The 14,514-nt window shown below is 31.4% G+C and overlaps 1 protein-coding gene and 1 long non-coding RNA gene across 2 annotated transcripts; one reads left to right on the top strand and one right to left on the bottom strand.

Annotated features, from left to right (window-relative positions):
• Positions 1-209: 209 nt before the first annotated feature.
• On the bottom strand, positions 210-4,762 carry LOC133702783 (G-type lectin S-receptor-like serine/threonine-protein kinase At4g27290). Its single transcript, XM_062127101.1, has 8 exons — positions 3,434-4,762; positions 3,175-3,303; positions 3,077-3,084; positions 1,689-1,844; positions 1,458-1,590; positions 986-1,223; positions 756-906; positions 210-674 (listed from the first exon to the last, which is right to left on the bottom strand). Exons 1-8 carry the CDS (start codon positions 4,710-4,712, stop codon positions 369-371), a joined length of 2,400 nt encoding a protein of 799 aa, XP_061983085.1. The 5' UTR covers positions 4,713-4,762; the 3' UTR covers positions 210-368.
• A 4,233-nt stretch (positions 4,763-8,995) lies between these two features.
• LOC133703077 (uncharacterized) lies at positions 8,996-11,395 on the top strand. The gene is made up of 2 exons (XR_009843828.1): positions 8,996-9,171; positions 10,143-11,395. It is a non-coding gene; the product is annotated as an uncharacterized LOC133703077 (long non-coding RNA).
• Positions 11,396-14,514: the final 3,119 nt, after the last annotated feature.

Below are 14,514 nucleotides of genomic sequence, written 5' to 3'. Positions count from 1 at the left end.
GCTCAACATTTATGCATCATAAAATCTATAATTTTACTGCCATCAGGTTTCGTTGTTTTAGCTAAAACACGTTGTCAAATGATTAAACTTAAGCAAGTGATTATTATCTGCAAAAATAATGTAATTTTATACGCATTGCTACACTAATAAAATCTTGTACTCATAAATGTATGTGTGTGTATATATATATATATTGAGAAAACAGAATATAATTCAGAAATACAATTAGAGTCGATCGATCCTGCTAAAAAGTTGATCACCAGACCTTATTAATTCAAGTTAAGCTTACCAGCTAAAGGAATATAGGTTCAATAATTAATATTACCGCAACCTTTGAAATTAGTGAAAAATTCATATCCAGTAATTAGCTACCGAGGCTCTAAGACTGAGACAGTGATCTCATTGGTTGAAGATAATCCAACCTTGTTTGAGGAGGAACTTGATTCAAGTGGACCTCCGTCATTAAGAAAAGCTGGTTCTTTTGGCTTGGGCAATGCACTCTCTCCTCCCAACATCCGAACGACAGAGGCCATGCTTGGCCGGTCATCAGGATGCTGTTGCACGCATAAGAGGCTAATGTGTATGCATCCCAGCACTTCTGAGGGATTGCATGACTCATCTCTCAGTGCGTCAATTAACTCTGATGCTTGGCCATCATTCCACAATCTCCATGTCTAAGACAAACAAAAGACTTGCTGTCAGCCATTAGTTCAGGACATGGAATAAGACAAAGCAATTTAACCTTGAACACTTACATGTCCAATAAGGCTAAGGCTATGGTCTGGATGGTAAAACCCTCTACTTTTCTTTCCGCTTATTATCTCAAGCAATAAGACACCGAAACTAAAGACATCGGATTTCACTGAGAATAGACCATCGGTAGCGTATTCTGGTGCCATGTAACCGCTGCATGAAGCTTTTAACGTAAGAATACATAATGGTAATATAGGAATATTAGAACTGGCTAATGAATCAGATGTCTTACTAAGTTCCCACCACTCTGCTTGTGTCGCCTTCAGTTTGGTCAGCCACAAACATTCTAGCCAAGCCAAAATCATAAATTTTTGGATTCATGTGATCATCAAGTAAAACATTACTTGCTTTGAGATCTCTTTGTATAATTCTCAATCTGGAATCTTGATGAAGATAGAAAAGCCCCCTTGTAATCCCAGAAATGATGTTGAAATGCCTTGACCAGCCTAACATTTTTCCTTTTGTCCCATCTGATAAGTCATGTTTTCATATTAGGCCAAGCTGCTATTGGAATACACAAAATAAAGAATTTAATAGCAACAAAAACTTATAACACTTTTTTGCATGTTAGGCCAACTAAGTTTTTTTTGAAGAAGATTAGGCCAACTAAGTTAATTAGGTTACGAGAGACCCGTACTGAAAATGAACGAGTCCAGGCATGTATTCATAAATCAGCATTTTCTCCTCTCTCTCAATGCAGCAACCAAGAAGCTTTACAAGATTTCTGTGCTGAAGCTTGTTAAGCAGTATCACTTCATTTTTGAATTCATTTAATCCTTGTCTAGAACTCCTTGACAGCATCTTCACAGCAATTTCTTGTCCATCTTCTAGCTTACCCTAAAAGAAAACGTTTATAAAATGCTTGCGCTTCTCTGCATAAATTAAAATGCCTTAGTTGTCATAAAGGGCGTTTGCTAGGCATTTTTAAAGTTTACCTTGTAGACAGGTCCATATCCACCTTCTCCTAACTTATTGTTGATCGAAAAGTTGCTGGTGGCGTTAGCTATTGCAGTGAACTCAAAGAGTGGTAGCTCCAAGCCTTCCTTTTGTATCTTTCTCATGATCATTTTGCAAGCACTTTTCCATTCTCTCTAAAACAGGGTAATATCAACACCATATTAAAAAAAAAAGAAAAAAAGGAAGAAGATAGGAATGAATGGTTACAAGTTATTGAAATATTAATTTTGATCACCGAAGAAAATGTTTGATTGTGCTGACAATGATTAGAACATTAGATCAATCCCACAATGATTAGACATTGTTACTAGAGGCTAGGGGGCTGGCAGGTGCAGACTGCAGAGGCTCCTGTAAGAATTTTATTTTTTCAACGCTCTCCTTCAATAAATTAGATTTTTAGTCTTAAAAATAAAATAAAATTAAACTTTAGCTCCTTTCAAATTTGGTCCTCCCAAACTAAAATTCATAGCAGGTTAGAAGCTATAATGTCTTCGAGTTGAAACCAAAATGAAAAGCAATACAGCTCAACAATGTTTATGGCTATAACAAGTTTTGATAGCTCAGCTGCTGTGATTTGAAAGTAACTGGTTTGGGCAAATTAGTCACCCTCTTAACAATAAGTACAGCACAGGCACAACTAATATGTTAGTTTTGGTGCTGAAATTCTGCTGATTGAAGACCATTTCATAAATTTCTTTCACAGGGTAAATTAGACGTAGATAATACAAGAAAAACAGTAAATTCAACCAACACAAAATTCTACCAATTTGAAATTTTATTAATCAATATCTTCTTTTCAAGCAGTTTACTAAAATGCATGTTAAATAACTCTATTTATACTAAAAAAATCCTAAACAAAGCTATAAAAAATCACAACTAACTACAAAAAATTAATAATTAAATCAATTAGGGAATTATGACGATTCTCGAATATTAACTTCTATTTAAAGGTCTCAAGTTATGTCTATTATCACAAAATTATCTATTGAAATTGTATTATTTAATATTTTATGTTTAACTTGTTTATTGAATACAAGTTAAACAATCATATTTATACTAGAAAAAAAATATATAAAAAACTTAAAAAATAATAAAAGAATTCTAAATTATATAGAAATAAAAATTATAACTAGAAAATTATGTCAAATATTCTTGAATAGTAATTTATAAAATAATAAGATCTTCCCAATCTCTTATTTGTATGAAATTTTAACTTTATATGAAATAGATTCTTTAGAATCTTCTTTAAAAATCTTAACCCTATTTAATAAATAAATTAAAAATTATGCTAGCTATAAATTAAAAAAAAAATCCCACGTATCAATCTCGTAGTGATCTATTGTTCAATCTAATTCTATCTATACACTCGTAACCCTAAAAGAAATTGAAAGAATACCAAATGGTCACAAATTTAATGACCGCTAGCGATCGGTAAATAGATGGTCACAAATTCTATCTATATACCTGCGCGCTTTGCCTTGCTTTTGCGGACGTAATAGATGGCCATGAGCATCCCAAAGACCACAGCAATGGTAACTGTAGTTATCACTGCAATCCTTATCTTAGGTTTAGCTTTTGCCTCTTCATGGTCATCTGCAAAATGAAGAATAGTTAGAATTCTGCTAAAACTGAAGCAAAGAAGCTGTGATCAAGGAAACAGTGGTTAACTTCAGTGGCTTATTCATATGCTCATGGATTACTGAAAATTATGGCAACCACATACCTATTTCTGAAGCGTGCAATCGAACGTATAGTGTCTGGCCTCCAATTGGAACTTGTCTAATATCTATCAGATCGCCAAACCAAATAGCACAGCCACTGCCTCTTCCTCTAATATCTAAATTTGTATATGCCATACAAGAACAGTTCTGTAAGCATTTAGCCCTGCATTCCTTGAGATTCATAGTTTTGTTGACCCAAGAATCTGTAGCATCCGGCACCTTGAGCCCATCAAGTTTGATGAATCCATCTCCTTTCTGACATTCTAATTCCTTATTTCGCACACATCCTTGAGACCAGTCCATTGTGTTCCATGCCTCTACTGACTTAGGCTTGAATTTTTCTAAACATTGACAGACGGGCATCGCACTAATAATGCAATTTCCATTTACACCACAAAGACCATATTTGTCACAGTAATCTCTTGGGACAGAAGCATAAAGAATCCAACTTTTAGTATCTTCACTCCATGTGTATCGCTGACGACGATAGGTAGTTTGGTTCAAGACTATCCTCGTGATTACAGATCGATCCTTAAGGTCATATGAATAATACACCTCCTGGTCATTCGAGATAAAATTAAAATAAAAAAGTGGGTTGGCCCTTATCTCTGGGGCACCACTAAATCCAATGCCATTCCATGGGCCACTTCTGTAGAACTTCTTTGATCCCTTCCAGTTCACTCCCTCAGGGTTACTCTGAAGTTCCAGTGTCCATGTAAAGTCTCCAGGAGATGGATTATCCGGGCTCTTCCAAGATGATAGACGCCGATCAAATCCTGTCTTTAAGTCCCATCCGAGCTTCATTCCTGGCAACAGTGTATCACACGGATAGTCGAAACTTTGCCATATGATTCCAGTATTTGCATCTTGTTTGTCTCTTAAGACCAGATTGCCGGAATCCAGAAGTTGTACTATTGGACTTCGAGCTTTTATTGTCGAGTTTGAAGACCAAACAACAACATTACTGTTCTTGCTGAGAAGTACAAGATTTCCTGTGTCGTCTATCTTCAACAAGCCAGAAGTACCATTGATAGGATTGCGCCGGTTTGCCACCCAGACAATGGTTCTAAGTGGGATATTCTTGTACCATATTCCCAAGTAACTGTTATTCGAAATGCCAGGACTAAAGAAACCCAGCTCAAAGGTTCCCTCTTTGGAGACCAATGTCTTTCCATCACCCATAGATTCTGATGGACTAATGCTTTCAAGGGCATTGGAGAATTTCAAAAGCAAAATAAGTACATTAGTACTGATAAATGTAAGTAAAAGGATCATACCCATCGATGTCTAGCTTTCAAGCTGTTTAACCAGTTGCTAGTTATAGAGAAAAAAACTGCAATCTATATGAATGATTGCAGTATAGACTTGGGGAAACATGAGTTTTGAATAGGAAAATGATGCCCAGAAAGTTGGGTTACTGTTGAGTGTTGATAGATAGCGACAGGTTATAACCTTGTTTCTTTCTAATGGCCCAGCATTGCATTTGGTTAGTGTTAAAGTCAATAGATGTACATAAGAGGAAGAAAGTGTTCACTAAAAATCTCAAGATTTTTTTTTATGATTTCTTTTCAAATCTCAAATAACTTTTGTGAACTATTTTTACAAACCTGAACAGCTGTACAAGGCCTTTCGGAACATGCCTCCCAAGTATTTGGAGAAGTTCTTAGAACTATTTTTATTTTCAAAGGTGTTGAAAAGATATGAAAATGATGGCTTTTGTGTCGTGTCGACCAGGGTAGAAATCTAGTGCTTGGGATGAATGTTCTTATGAGTATCGACTCCCCTTCAATACGTTTGTTACTTGTCTTTTTTTCGTTAGTCTTGCCTGAAAATGATGCAATATAAGACTGACTAGATTTTTTGCCCGTAATATATAAATTTTTTTAATATAAAAAACTCAAATAGTGATATCCAATGATTCCAAGATAACTTGATTAAAAAAAAATTCAAGGCTCAATAGTATAATGTCATAAGATAAAATAAAATAAAATTAAAAAAAATTGTTAAATAGATCTAATTTTTAAAACCATCAAATTTGGTCATGAGAATGAGACTAAGATGTATTTTCTTAAAATTCAAGGGATTTGTCATCTAAAATCTAAAAAAATAAGGGGCTAAAATGAATATTTTAACAAAATTTTCAACTTGCAGACCAAATGGTCTACCACAAAACTCATAAGTTTAGTTCCGTATCCCTCGCCCTCACAACTCTCCTATAACATGATAACTCGACTTGGACGACGGCAAGACTGTTGGTGTTTTCATTCCACTAAATACAAAGCAAACCTAAAGCAATAGCTATCTCTATACAAGATCACAATCCTAGGAGATAAAGATGAGATTTTAAAAAATTCAGATTTGGCCCTATAAAACCAGGGAACTAGAGAAACACAGGAAGAAAGATGAAAGAGATAAATAAGGAAGAAAACCTAGAGAGTAGAGGAAGAGAACAAAAAAAAAGAGAGGGGAAGAACAAAAAACAACAACAAAAACAAAAGCAAGGATCTGGTGTTGATTCGCCCGGTCCAACCAATGAAAAAAAAACCATAAAAAAGAGAGAGAGAGAGAGAGAGAGAGAGAGAGAGAGAGCTAGAGAAGATCCAAAGAAAAGAGGAGTAACGAACCTAAAACTAGAGAAAAGGACGACTAAAGAGAAACGGACAAAATAGAAATGGAAGGGAAGAAAGAAGTATTGTCCAACCAGCATCGCCTCAAGTCTTCATCTCCAACAACAACTGAAGTAGGTAAGTTCTTATTTTCCCCCTTTATGCAATTTTAATTAGTTGTTCACTATGCAAGCATGCTTGCATTAATCCACGCATGCCTATTGTTACAAGGCTTGGTCACTGGCTTGAGCTAGTGACCAAGCTTGATAGGCTGGTTCAAGCCCAGCTTATATTGCTAGGCTAGATCCAGTCCATTAAAAAAACAGAAAGAGATAGAAATTTCTAAGACCAGGTTGGGCCTAGGCCTCAGGCCTATCTGACCTAATTTTCTTTGAGCTAAAGGTGTGTTTGGAAAAACACACCTTTATGCCCTTTTCTTTTTTTTTCTTTTTTATTTTAATATCTAGTCAAACATGTCTTTTAAGATATTGGAAAATTTCAAAAAAATTAGGGGTTCTCTTGGATTTATTTGTGGGCCCCTCGTAATTTTTTAACGACTTTACTTAGTATTGAGTTATAGACTTAAACTGTGAAATGTAAATCTAGTATGCAATACATATCTATCCTTTCTTTTTTAATCTCTAAATCAAATAATAGGAATATGTATTTTTGCTTTCAATTTGAATTTTACTAGTTTATTGATTAGTACCCAAGTCAGGAATATTCGTATTCATTAATATTAGAATTAAAAATATCATCAATGTTCACTAACATCAAAGTTAGGAATATTGATAATAGGATTGATAATTATTTTGAATCCCCAATATTCATGTTTCAAATTCTTTATCGCTTAGGTATGTTCCTTGTATTTTGACTACAATACCTAGTATGAGTATCTCATCATCATTAGAAGATATAAAGTAAAATAATGGGACTTCTTTGTAGCAGAAACCAAAAGTTCTAAACATGTTGTCATGAAATGATCACAACATCACCAAAATGCTCCGATCATAGACTCAAATCCTTAATCTAAATTCCTAGCACATAGATCTCATGCTTTTGCTTTTCTTGCCTCAGCAGCATAATTTGAGAAAGAGTATTTTCAAATCATGAAACAACTCCTATAAAGCACCAAAAGACAATGATTCATCTCCATCTTCATCATGCTCAAGTTTTATAATCAGCCTAGCAAATAACAATAAAGATGACTGTTATGATATCCTCTCTCTTATACAAAAATCTTAGGCGATCACTACCTTTGTAAAAAAAAAGGTATTTTAAGAAGCCCAAAAATATTTTAACCTATTTTATTTCTTAGTCGAGATCCTCTAAACCATTAGGTCCATCTTCTCTTGTTGGCACAAATGGAAAAAATAGCCAGCTACCACTTCAACTTTTTAAAAGTTGACCTCCCACTTGCTAAACAATAAATAATTATCGATGGAAATTGACAAATAACTTTTTTAACTTACAAAAAGCAAATCATTTGCTTTACTAAATTTTCAAAGAAGATAGTATTGTTCTGTTCTATATAAAGAGACTCGTCCCAGGCTTTGAGAGCAAAACTTCATATAATAATTCTTCTATAAAAAGCATCACATGTTTATCCTCTTGTAACATATTCAAATTTCCATGTAACCTTTTATATTACTATCTCTTATCCTGTAAAAATATTCATATTGCTTGAATCCGAACCTTTAAAACCAAAATCTCTTGTAATAATTTTAATACAAATTTAAGTAAAGTTCATTTAAATCTTACTTTCTATATATCTCCTATTTAAAATTTTGCATTTTTTCTACAAACTTAAGTATGCTTTGTATGTGTTAAAGGATCTTATCATTATTCAACTTGACTCTTCATTCACATTAGAAATTTGTATGTTTTATATTTTTTTTAAAATCAAGTAAATTGATTGAAAACATGTTAATTAAAACTTATTGTCTTCAAAGCTCAACGCCTCCTTACAAATCAATAATGAGATAATTCTTATGAAACTTCACTTGGAGAAGACATTTGTTTACTAGCATAGTCTCTCTCTCTTTTTCTTTTTTGTTTTCTTAACCGTTAAGGTACCTTGTTTTCTTAACTGTTTGTTCACAAATAAGGTACCCGCTTATTTAGCTAATCTAGGCTATATAAAAAGGAGACTTCAGGTTAATTTTTTTATTCATTAAAACAAAGTTTTTTTTTTTATGTGTTGACTTAGTTAAGTTTAGATTAGGTTTGACCAGATCAACCATATCACTAAAAACTTGGATTGAATGTGTTTATCTAGATTAATATTTTGTTAGTTTAAATTAAAACTTGGTCCAATGAAGGCTTTGAGTTCTGAATTTTTCTGATCAACCCGTTAGACCAAATTATGTTTTGAATAGTCAATTGAATCACTAAAAACTCGATCAAACAAAGTCTATATCTTATCTAGTTCAATTAAAAACTCAGTCTAAATCAAACTATATTAATAAAAAAAGTTGTAATACTCCCTTGTTTTATATGATATGTTAAATTTATCTTCTAATGAATAAAGAATTAAATTTATTTTTCTAATGAATAAAGAAAACATAATTATCATAAATAAATAAATAAAAATTATTTAAAAAATAAGAAAATATTCTTTCAGTTCCATAAAAAAAAAAAACTTGTTGCATTGCAATTTATAAATCCAAGCACCTCTTTATTGTGCTTACAAAAGAGGAGAAAAACACAATAAACCTAGAAACATGTGAAAATAATAAAATGATTAAAAACATAATAAAAGGTTGAATTACATTATGGTGTTTGATTATTTCCCCTTTATTTTTTTAAAATAAAAATGGTTTTTCATTAAGGTGAAAAAAATCCCTAATTGTTTTAAATCCCTATGAGAAATTGTCGTTTGGAAAACCTAAACAGACAAAGCAAACGGAAAAACCAAACACCCTGTCGTTCAATAATTCCAACGGTCGATAATTTTTTTAATTGTCTGTAGTTTTTCTTGCAGTGTGAAAATCCAGCCTCTCTAAAACTTCACATTCAATTTCAAAAGAAAAACTCTCTCTCTCTCTCTCCCCCTCTCTCAAGAAACAACAATCCTCTTTTAGTCGTTTAAACTCTCTATTTGAAGTTTGATTCAAATTCTGTGTTCTACTTCTGTGAGTTCCAATAATTTTCTCTATCAATCTCTCTTTAGATACATAATTTGTTCTTCTTCTATGGGATTTTTTTATCTATTTATTTTGGTCAAAAGTTTTTGGTGTGTATTTCTGGATTTTGATGTTTTAGCATCTGGGTTTCTTAAAAATTTATAGTCATTGTAAATTATGATTTCTTGACTTTATTAAGGGATTGAAGAATTTCAGATTTAAAGTTTTGGTTTTCTTAGCTTATTTTCTTTTTATTTCATTCTTAGATTGAAGAATTTCTAGTCATTGTCAATAGTTTCTTGTTTCTCTTTAAGATTTATTAATTTCACTTTCCATGTAATTGGTTTCTCCTTTCTTTTTTCTTTTCAAATATTGATGTGTTTCTTCTTTAATATGAATTTCTCTGCATGTTGTGTGTCTTAATCTTGATAGGGTTTCTTTGTTGTAATGCTTTTGTTTTAATTTGTAGTGTAAATGCCATATTTCCAAGTAATGTTGCTGCCTAAAATATGTAAATTTCTTCTTTCTACACTACTGAAGGCATCTTTTTCTCTATTTTATGTCTTGAAAGTTTTTATTGCATATAAGGGGTTACAAATGCTTTTGCCTTCTTGCTACAACAACTGATTTGTGACTGCTAGAAGCATATAATATCACATTCTCGATATTTAGTAACTAATCCTATTATTAAATTTGGGTAAGCAGACCATTTAACTCGTTAATGTTTGAAATTACTATAGGTCTCATTTAGTAACTAATCCTACCATGGCTGATATTTTTAATAAAGTGTTGTTGAGAAAAATTGGATATTTTTTAAAAAATTTCTGTTGTATAATGTGTAGGGATGGTACTTCCTTGTTAGCAAATTTCTCAAAGAGGACATTGTTGTTTCATGTTACCATCTTTTCTTGCATATGCCAAAAGATATGATTCTATTGACCTTGATTTCCTTAAGACCCTTGTTTTCTGCTTCTCATCAGGAGGAATGCTTGCATAGGCTGCAGAACTGTATAGATGTCGCCTATGATAGTTTAGTTTTATCACACCAGGTACCCTTTCTTCTGAAGAATCTATTGAGAGTTATGGTGTGACAAATATAGAATCATCACAACCTATTTAAAATAGATAGATCAATTGCTCGTTTGTTGTATATTTATCGTTCTTATGAGTCCTTACCTTTTCAATTCACACATTTCATGCATTCAATCAGGTCATTAATTTTTGAAACGTGAATGTTCCCTGATTGCATTATTCTATAGTATATTTCCTTTCCTCTCAGAAGCTTTGAAGGCCTTACAAAATGCTGCCTTTCTCGAAGAACTTTATGGTATAATATTTGAGCAGTAGAAGGATATGGGCTTGCCAGGAAAGGATCCATCAACAGATTTTAGATAGACCATTGGATCCTTTGTTAAATTCCTTGATATTGCTCTCACCATTTTCCACCATCATTGCCTTGTTATGCTTATGATGCTTGCATTTTTCTATGGGTGATGGTTTTATCGTTGGAGAATTTGTTGTTATTTCCTAGGACCAGTAGTATATCTTGTTCGTCTTGTTTTGCAACCTTAGCCAACTTAAACGTCTTTGTGGTTCCCTCAGTTTTCAAAGAATGTTTTTCTAGCTGACATGCGAACTTGGATATTAATTTTTTAATGGACTCAACTGTATTTATGTTTGGCTTATTGAGATTGCTCTATGTCATGGAATTTATAGTTTTACTTTTAGTAAATTGACTAAATTCAATTATCTCAGTCATGAATATGCAAATTTCATGATTAACCTTTCCACTCCAATATTCTGCTTGTTTTTTTATGGTTATGTAGGGGGAGAAACCTCTTCCCATAAGCATCTCTTGATCTTTATTCATGGTATCAGTTATTAGTCCAAAACTTATGCACCTTTTGTCTGCAAGTATATTAATTGATCTTTGGCATTGAGACAAAATCCAGAACCTTGGCAAAGGTTCATGGGTAGAAGGTGTTGTGGATTCTAAAGATAGAGTGGGAAAATTTATACCTATGAAGATGTTAATTGATTCTAATCAGACCAACCCTATTGAGGAAGTTTCTGTAAAGATTCTAACTGGACCAAGGCATTTGAGACCTATAGGAGGATTATGTTATTGTACAAGTTGTAGATGTTGTTAAAGATTCTAAAGATGGGGTGGAAAAATTTATACTTGTGAAGAAGCTAGTCAATGCTAATGGCCTAAGATTGCTCTCGTGTTTCATCTTCAAATCTTTTCATTGTTGGAACTGCCTTCTGTTTGAATTTCACATTGTCTGAAGTTACTTGAACATTTTAGTCATATGCTCAATAGCTTCTTTTGATTAATTTAATATGAGATCATCTCATTTATTATAGTTTCCCCCTCCATATTGAATAGCAATCCAGGACCTTTTGTTTGGTGATCTGAAATGTACAAAAAGTAAACATTGTTTTTTTTGTTCTTTTACATTCAGTATTGTTATCGGCTGCTATTAGCCTTAGTATTCTTGCAATCTTCAATTCATCCAACAAGTATTTTTTTTCTCGTTATTTTTAGGGGGGCATAACTATAAGTTGTTCTTAAGGAAATAGTTTAGTTTTTGTTTCAATAGGGAACTTGGCCAAGTTCTTAGGTAGCACATCTGAGTTTTCTAGAATATAATCATAATTCACCTTCATTAGGATATGGCTGGCTTGTCTTTTATCTCTGTTTGATTTTAGTTTTTGATGGGATTTGAGGTGGTATTCTTCACCTTATGCTATTTAGAATAGGATTATAATTCACCTTCACCAGGGAGCATTTATTTTTAATAGGACTGCGTAGGGTTAGAATCCAGGGTCTTTTACTTCAATAAGGATTACAATCAATTAAATTTGGTCAATGAAATCTTGTCCCTCATAGGGATTTTGTTTTTGTTGCGTGGGGAAATGTCATTAAGTTGCAGCCTAAAATGTTATTTCCATTTCTCTTCCCATTTTGAGCATATGATTTCGTTCCACTTACATGGGTATACATGTTTAAGCTTTGTGTTTGCTTGGAGCTTATCATTGATTGCTTTGAATGGGTTAAATTCTATAATAATGTCCAGCTCATAACCCTCTTTTGTTTCCATGCATTCGAAATTTGTATTTAGAATCTTTATGTAACTTGCTTCTCTGTAAAGAACAGTAGCAGCTCTATCCTTGTTTAGTTAATTTGAGAATGCGGTTGAAATCATATTCTCTTAAAATTTAATATTTTTTTGCTAATTTTTTTTTTATATTTTCAGATCGTTTTAATATGCTGGTCTTAAAAATAATTTTTTTTAAATAAAAAAATATCATTTTAATATATTTCTAAGCAAAAAACACTTTAAACTGTAATCATTATCACAATCTCAAAAAGACTCCAATCTTACACTAAAAGTTTTCTTAAATTTCCCATGCTCCATGCACTCACCATCTTGGATGGAGTTATGAAAACTAATTATGGAACTTGAATACTATTGTTACCGTTAGTTATAGAAAGTGTAATTAACGGGTTGTGAAATTAAATGGCCGAGTCGGACCTTCATTTATCAGCCAAGCCAAATGTTTGAAACTATCTCTAGTTTGGGCTATATTTTACAAGTATATTGAGCCATCAAATAACAATTACTACTATAAGAGTCTATTTGTTTTTGTATTGTTAAATAATTTTTTAAAAAATATTGATTATATTTTTTTAAATTATTATATTTTTGATGATTTTGATTGTTTTGAATTGCTGATGTTAAAAATAAATTTTTTAAAAATAAAAAATATATATTATTTTGATATATTTTTAAACAAAAAGTATATTAATAAACAACTATTATTACAATATTAAACCGGCTTTAAATAATGATATGGGAATGACGGTCGGAATCTATTGAAGTAAGCACAAGTTTAAAATGACATGGATTATGAGTTGGATGTTACACTTTTTAAGTTGGATGTATGGTTTGCATATTCACAAGATTTGCATCTCAATTCTTCATGCTTTGTTTCTTACAGCATTACTAAAGTAATGTTCTAAGTACTTTGTTGTTTGTCTTTTTTTCTCTTTAGACAAGTATGAGTGGTGCGTCAATGACTTGTGCTAGTTACATTGAAATGTCTTGTGATGAATCATCCCATGTTTCCTTTCCATTTATTAGTTTATTTACGCAACTTTTTAATAATGCTCTAACCATATCAAAGGTTTTTTATTTTTTGTTCAAAACTAGATAGTAATTGATATAAATTTAATTATAAACTTCCATCAAATTACTAAATATATAAAATTCATTCTCTTTTGGCTTGTTTCCTATAACTCCAAGCACCAAAATGTACATTTTAAATAATTATGAGAGTCTCATTAAATTAGAAATTATATAATCAAAATAATAAAAGAAAAATTAAATAAATAATGTATTAAACCTTTGAAAAAAATTATAGGGTAAACAACAAATTAGTAGAATAACTAAATGACTAATGCCTTAAATCTTTCAAATTTTGAAGGTTGGAAAAATTCACAACTCAACCTTAACAAAAAAAAAAAAAACGTTTTCTATTATTTATTTCTTTTTAAGAAAAAGGTTTGTTTAAAGTATAAGGTAGAAAAAGTTTGATATATCTAACAACAAACTCTTGACTAAATCACATCTCACCCCTACAAATGAAATATTCATAGCTAGATACAAATGATATCTTTGAAAAATCGTTGTAGAGATTAAATACATCTTAGGTTAATTTAAAATTAAATTTTCTTTCCCTATTTCTTTCATTTATAATGATAGAATTTTCAACCTTTATGGTAATATGATATAAGTTATTGAACTAATATAAATTGAATTATTTTTAGAAGTAAATAATATTTTAGTCCTACATGTTCATTTAATCATGCACTTTCCCCGTTTAATTAAAATTTAAATAATCTAAATAAAATAAATTTTACATGGTTGTTGCTTAAATCTTAAGATTCTTGAAGGTATGATAAAAAAAAAAATTAAAATAGAAAGATTCTTGAGGTGTTTAGTGTGTACTAGACTTGTACTTGCATTCCGTTTGTGAGTTGTTTTTTTTATATATATATAGTAAAAAATGTAAATATATAGGAATGCAGTTTTTTTTTATAAAAAAATTCTCAATCACAAATCAAAATACTTATACATATATTTAATTAATTAAATTGATATTTGATCAATAAATAATTAAAACTAAGATATTTGATTTTACAACTCAATTGTGTTTCATAAATATGTTTCTTATAATATTATTTTTATTTAATGAAACAACTATATGTGCAATAAAAGGTATAAAAAAAAGAACTCATAAACAAAAGCTACTTGAATCAAACCATGAAGCTTAACTATAAAACAA

The sequence above is a fragment of the Populus nigra genome, chromosome 9 (genome assembly GCF_951802175.1).
Source record: "Populus nigra chromosome 9, ddPopNigr1.1, whole genome shotgun sequence".
In the NCBI taxonomy this organism is placed as follows: domain Eukaryota; kingdom Viridiplantae; phylum Streptophyta; class Magnoliopsida; order Malpighiales; family Salicaceae; genus Populus; species Populus nigra.
Note: the sequence above shows the minus strand (reverse complement) of the source record. Positions and strands in the feature narration are given on the sequence as shown.

What these genes read in the sequence shown, in the direction of transcription:
- LOC133702783 (XM_062127101.1), bottom strand. Translation starts at nt 4,712, where the DNA reads ATGGGTATGATCCTTTTACTTACATTTATCAGTACTAATGTACTTATT. An exon ending in ATTGCACGCTTCAGAAATAG is followed by an intron (nt 3,304 to 3,433) that starts GTATGTGGTTGC and finishes TTCATTTTGCAG; the next exon opens with ATGACCATGAAGAGGCAAAA. An exon ending in AAATCTTGTAAAGCTTCTTG is followed by an intron (nt 1,224 to 1,457) that starts GTTGCTGCATTG and finishes ATGACTTATCAG; the next exon opens with ATGGGACAAAAGGAAAAATG.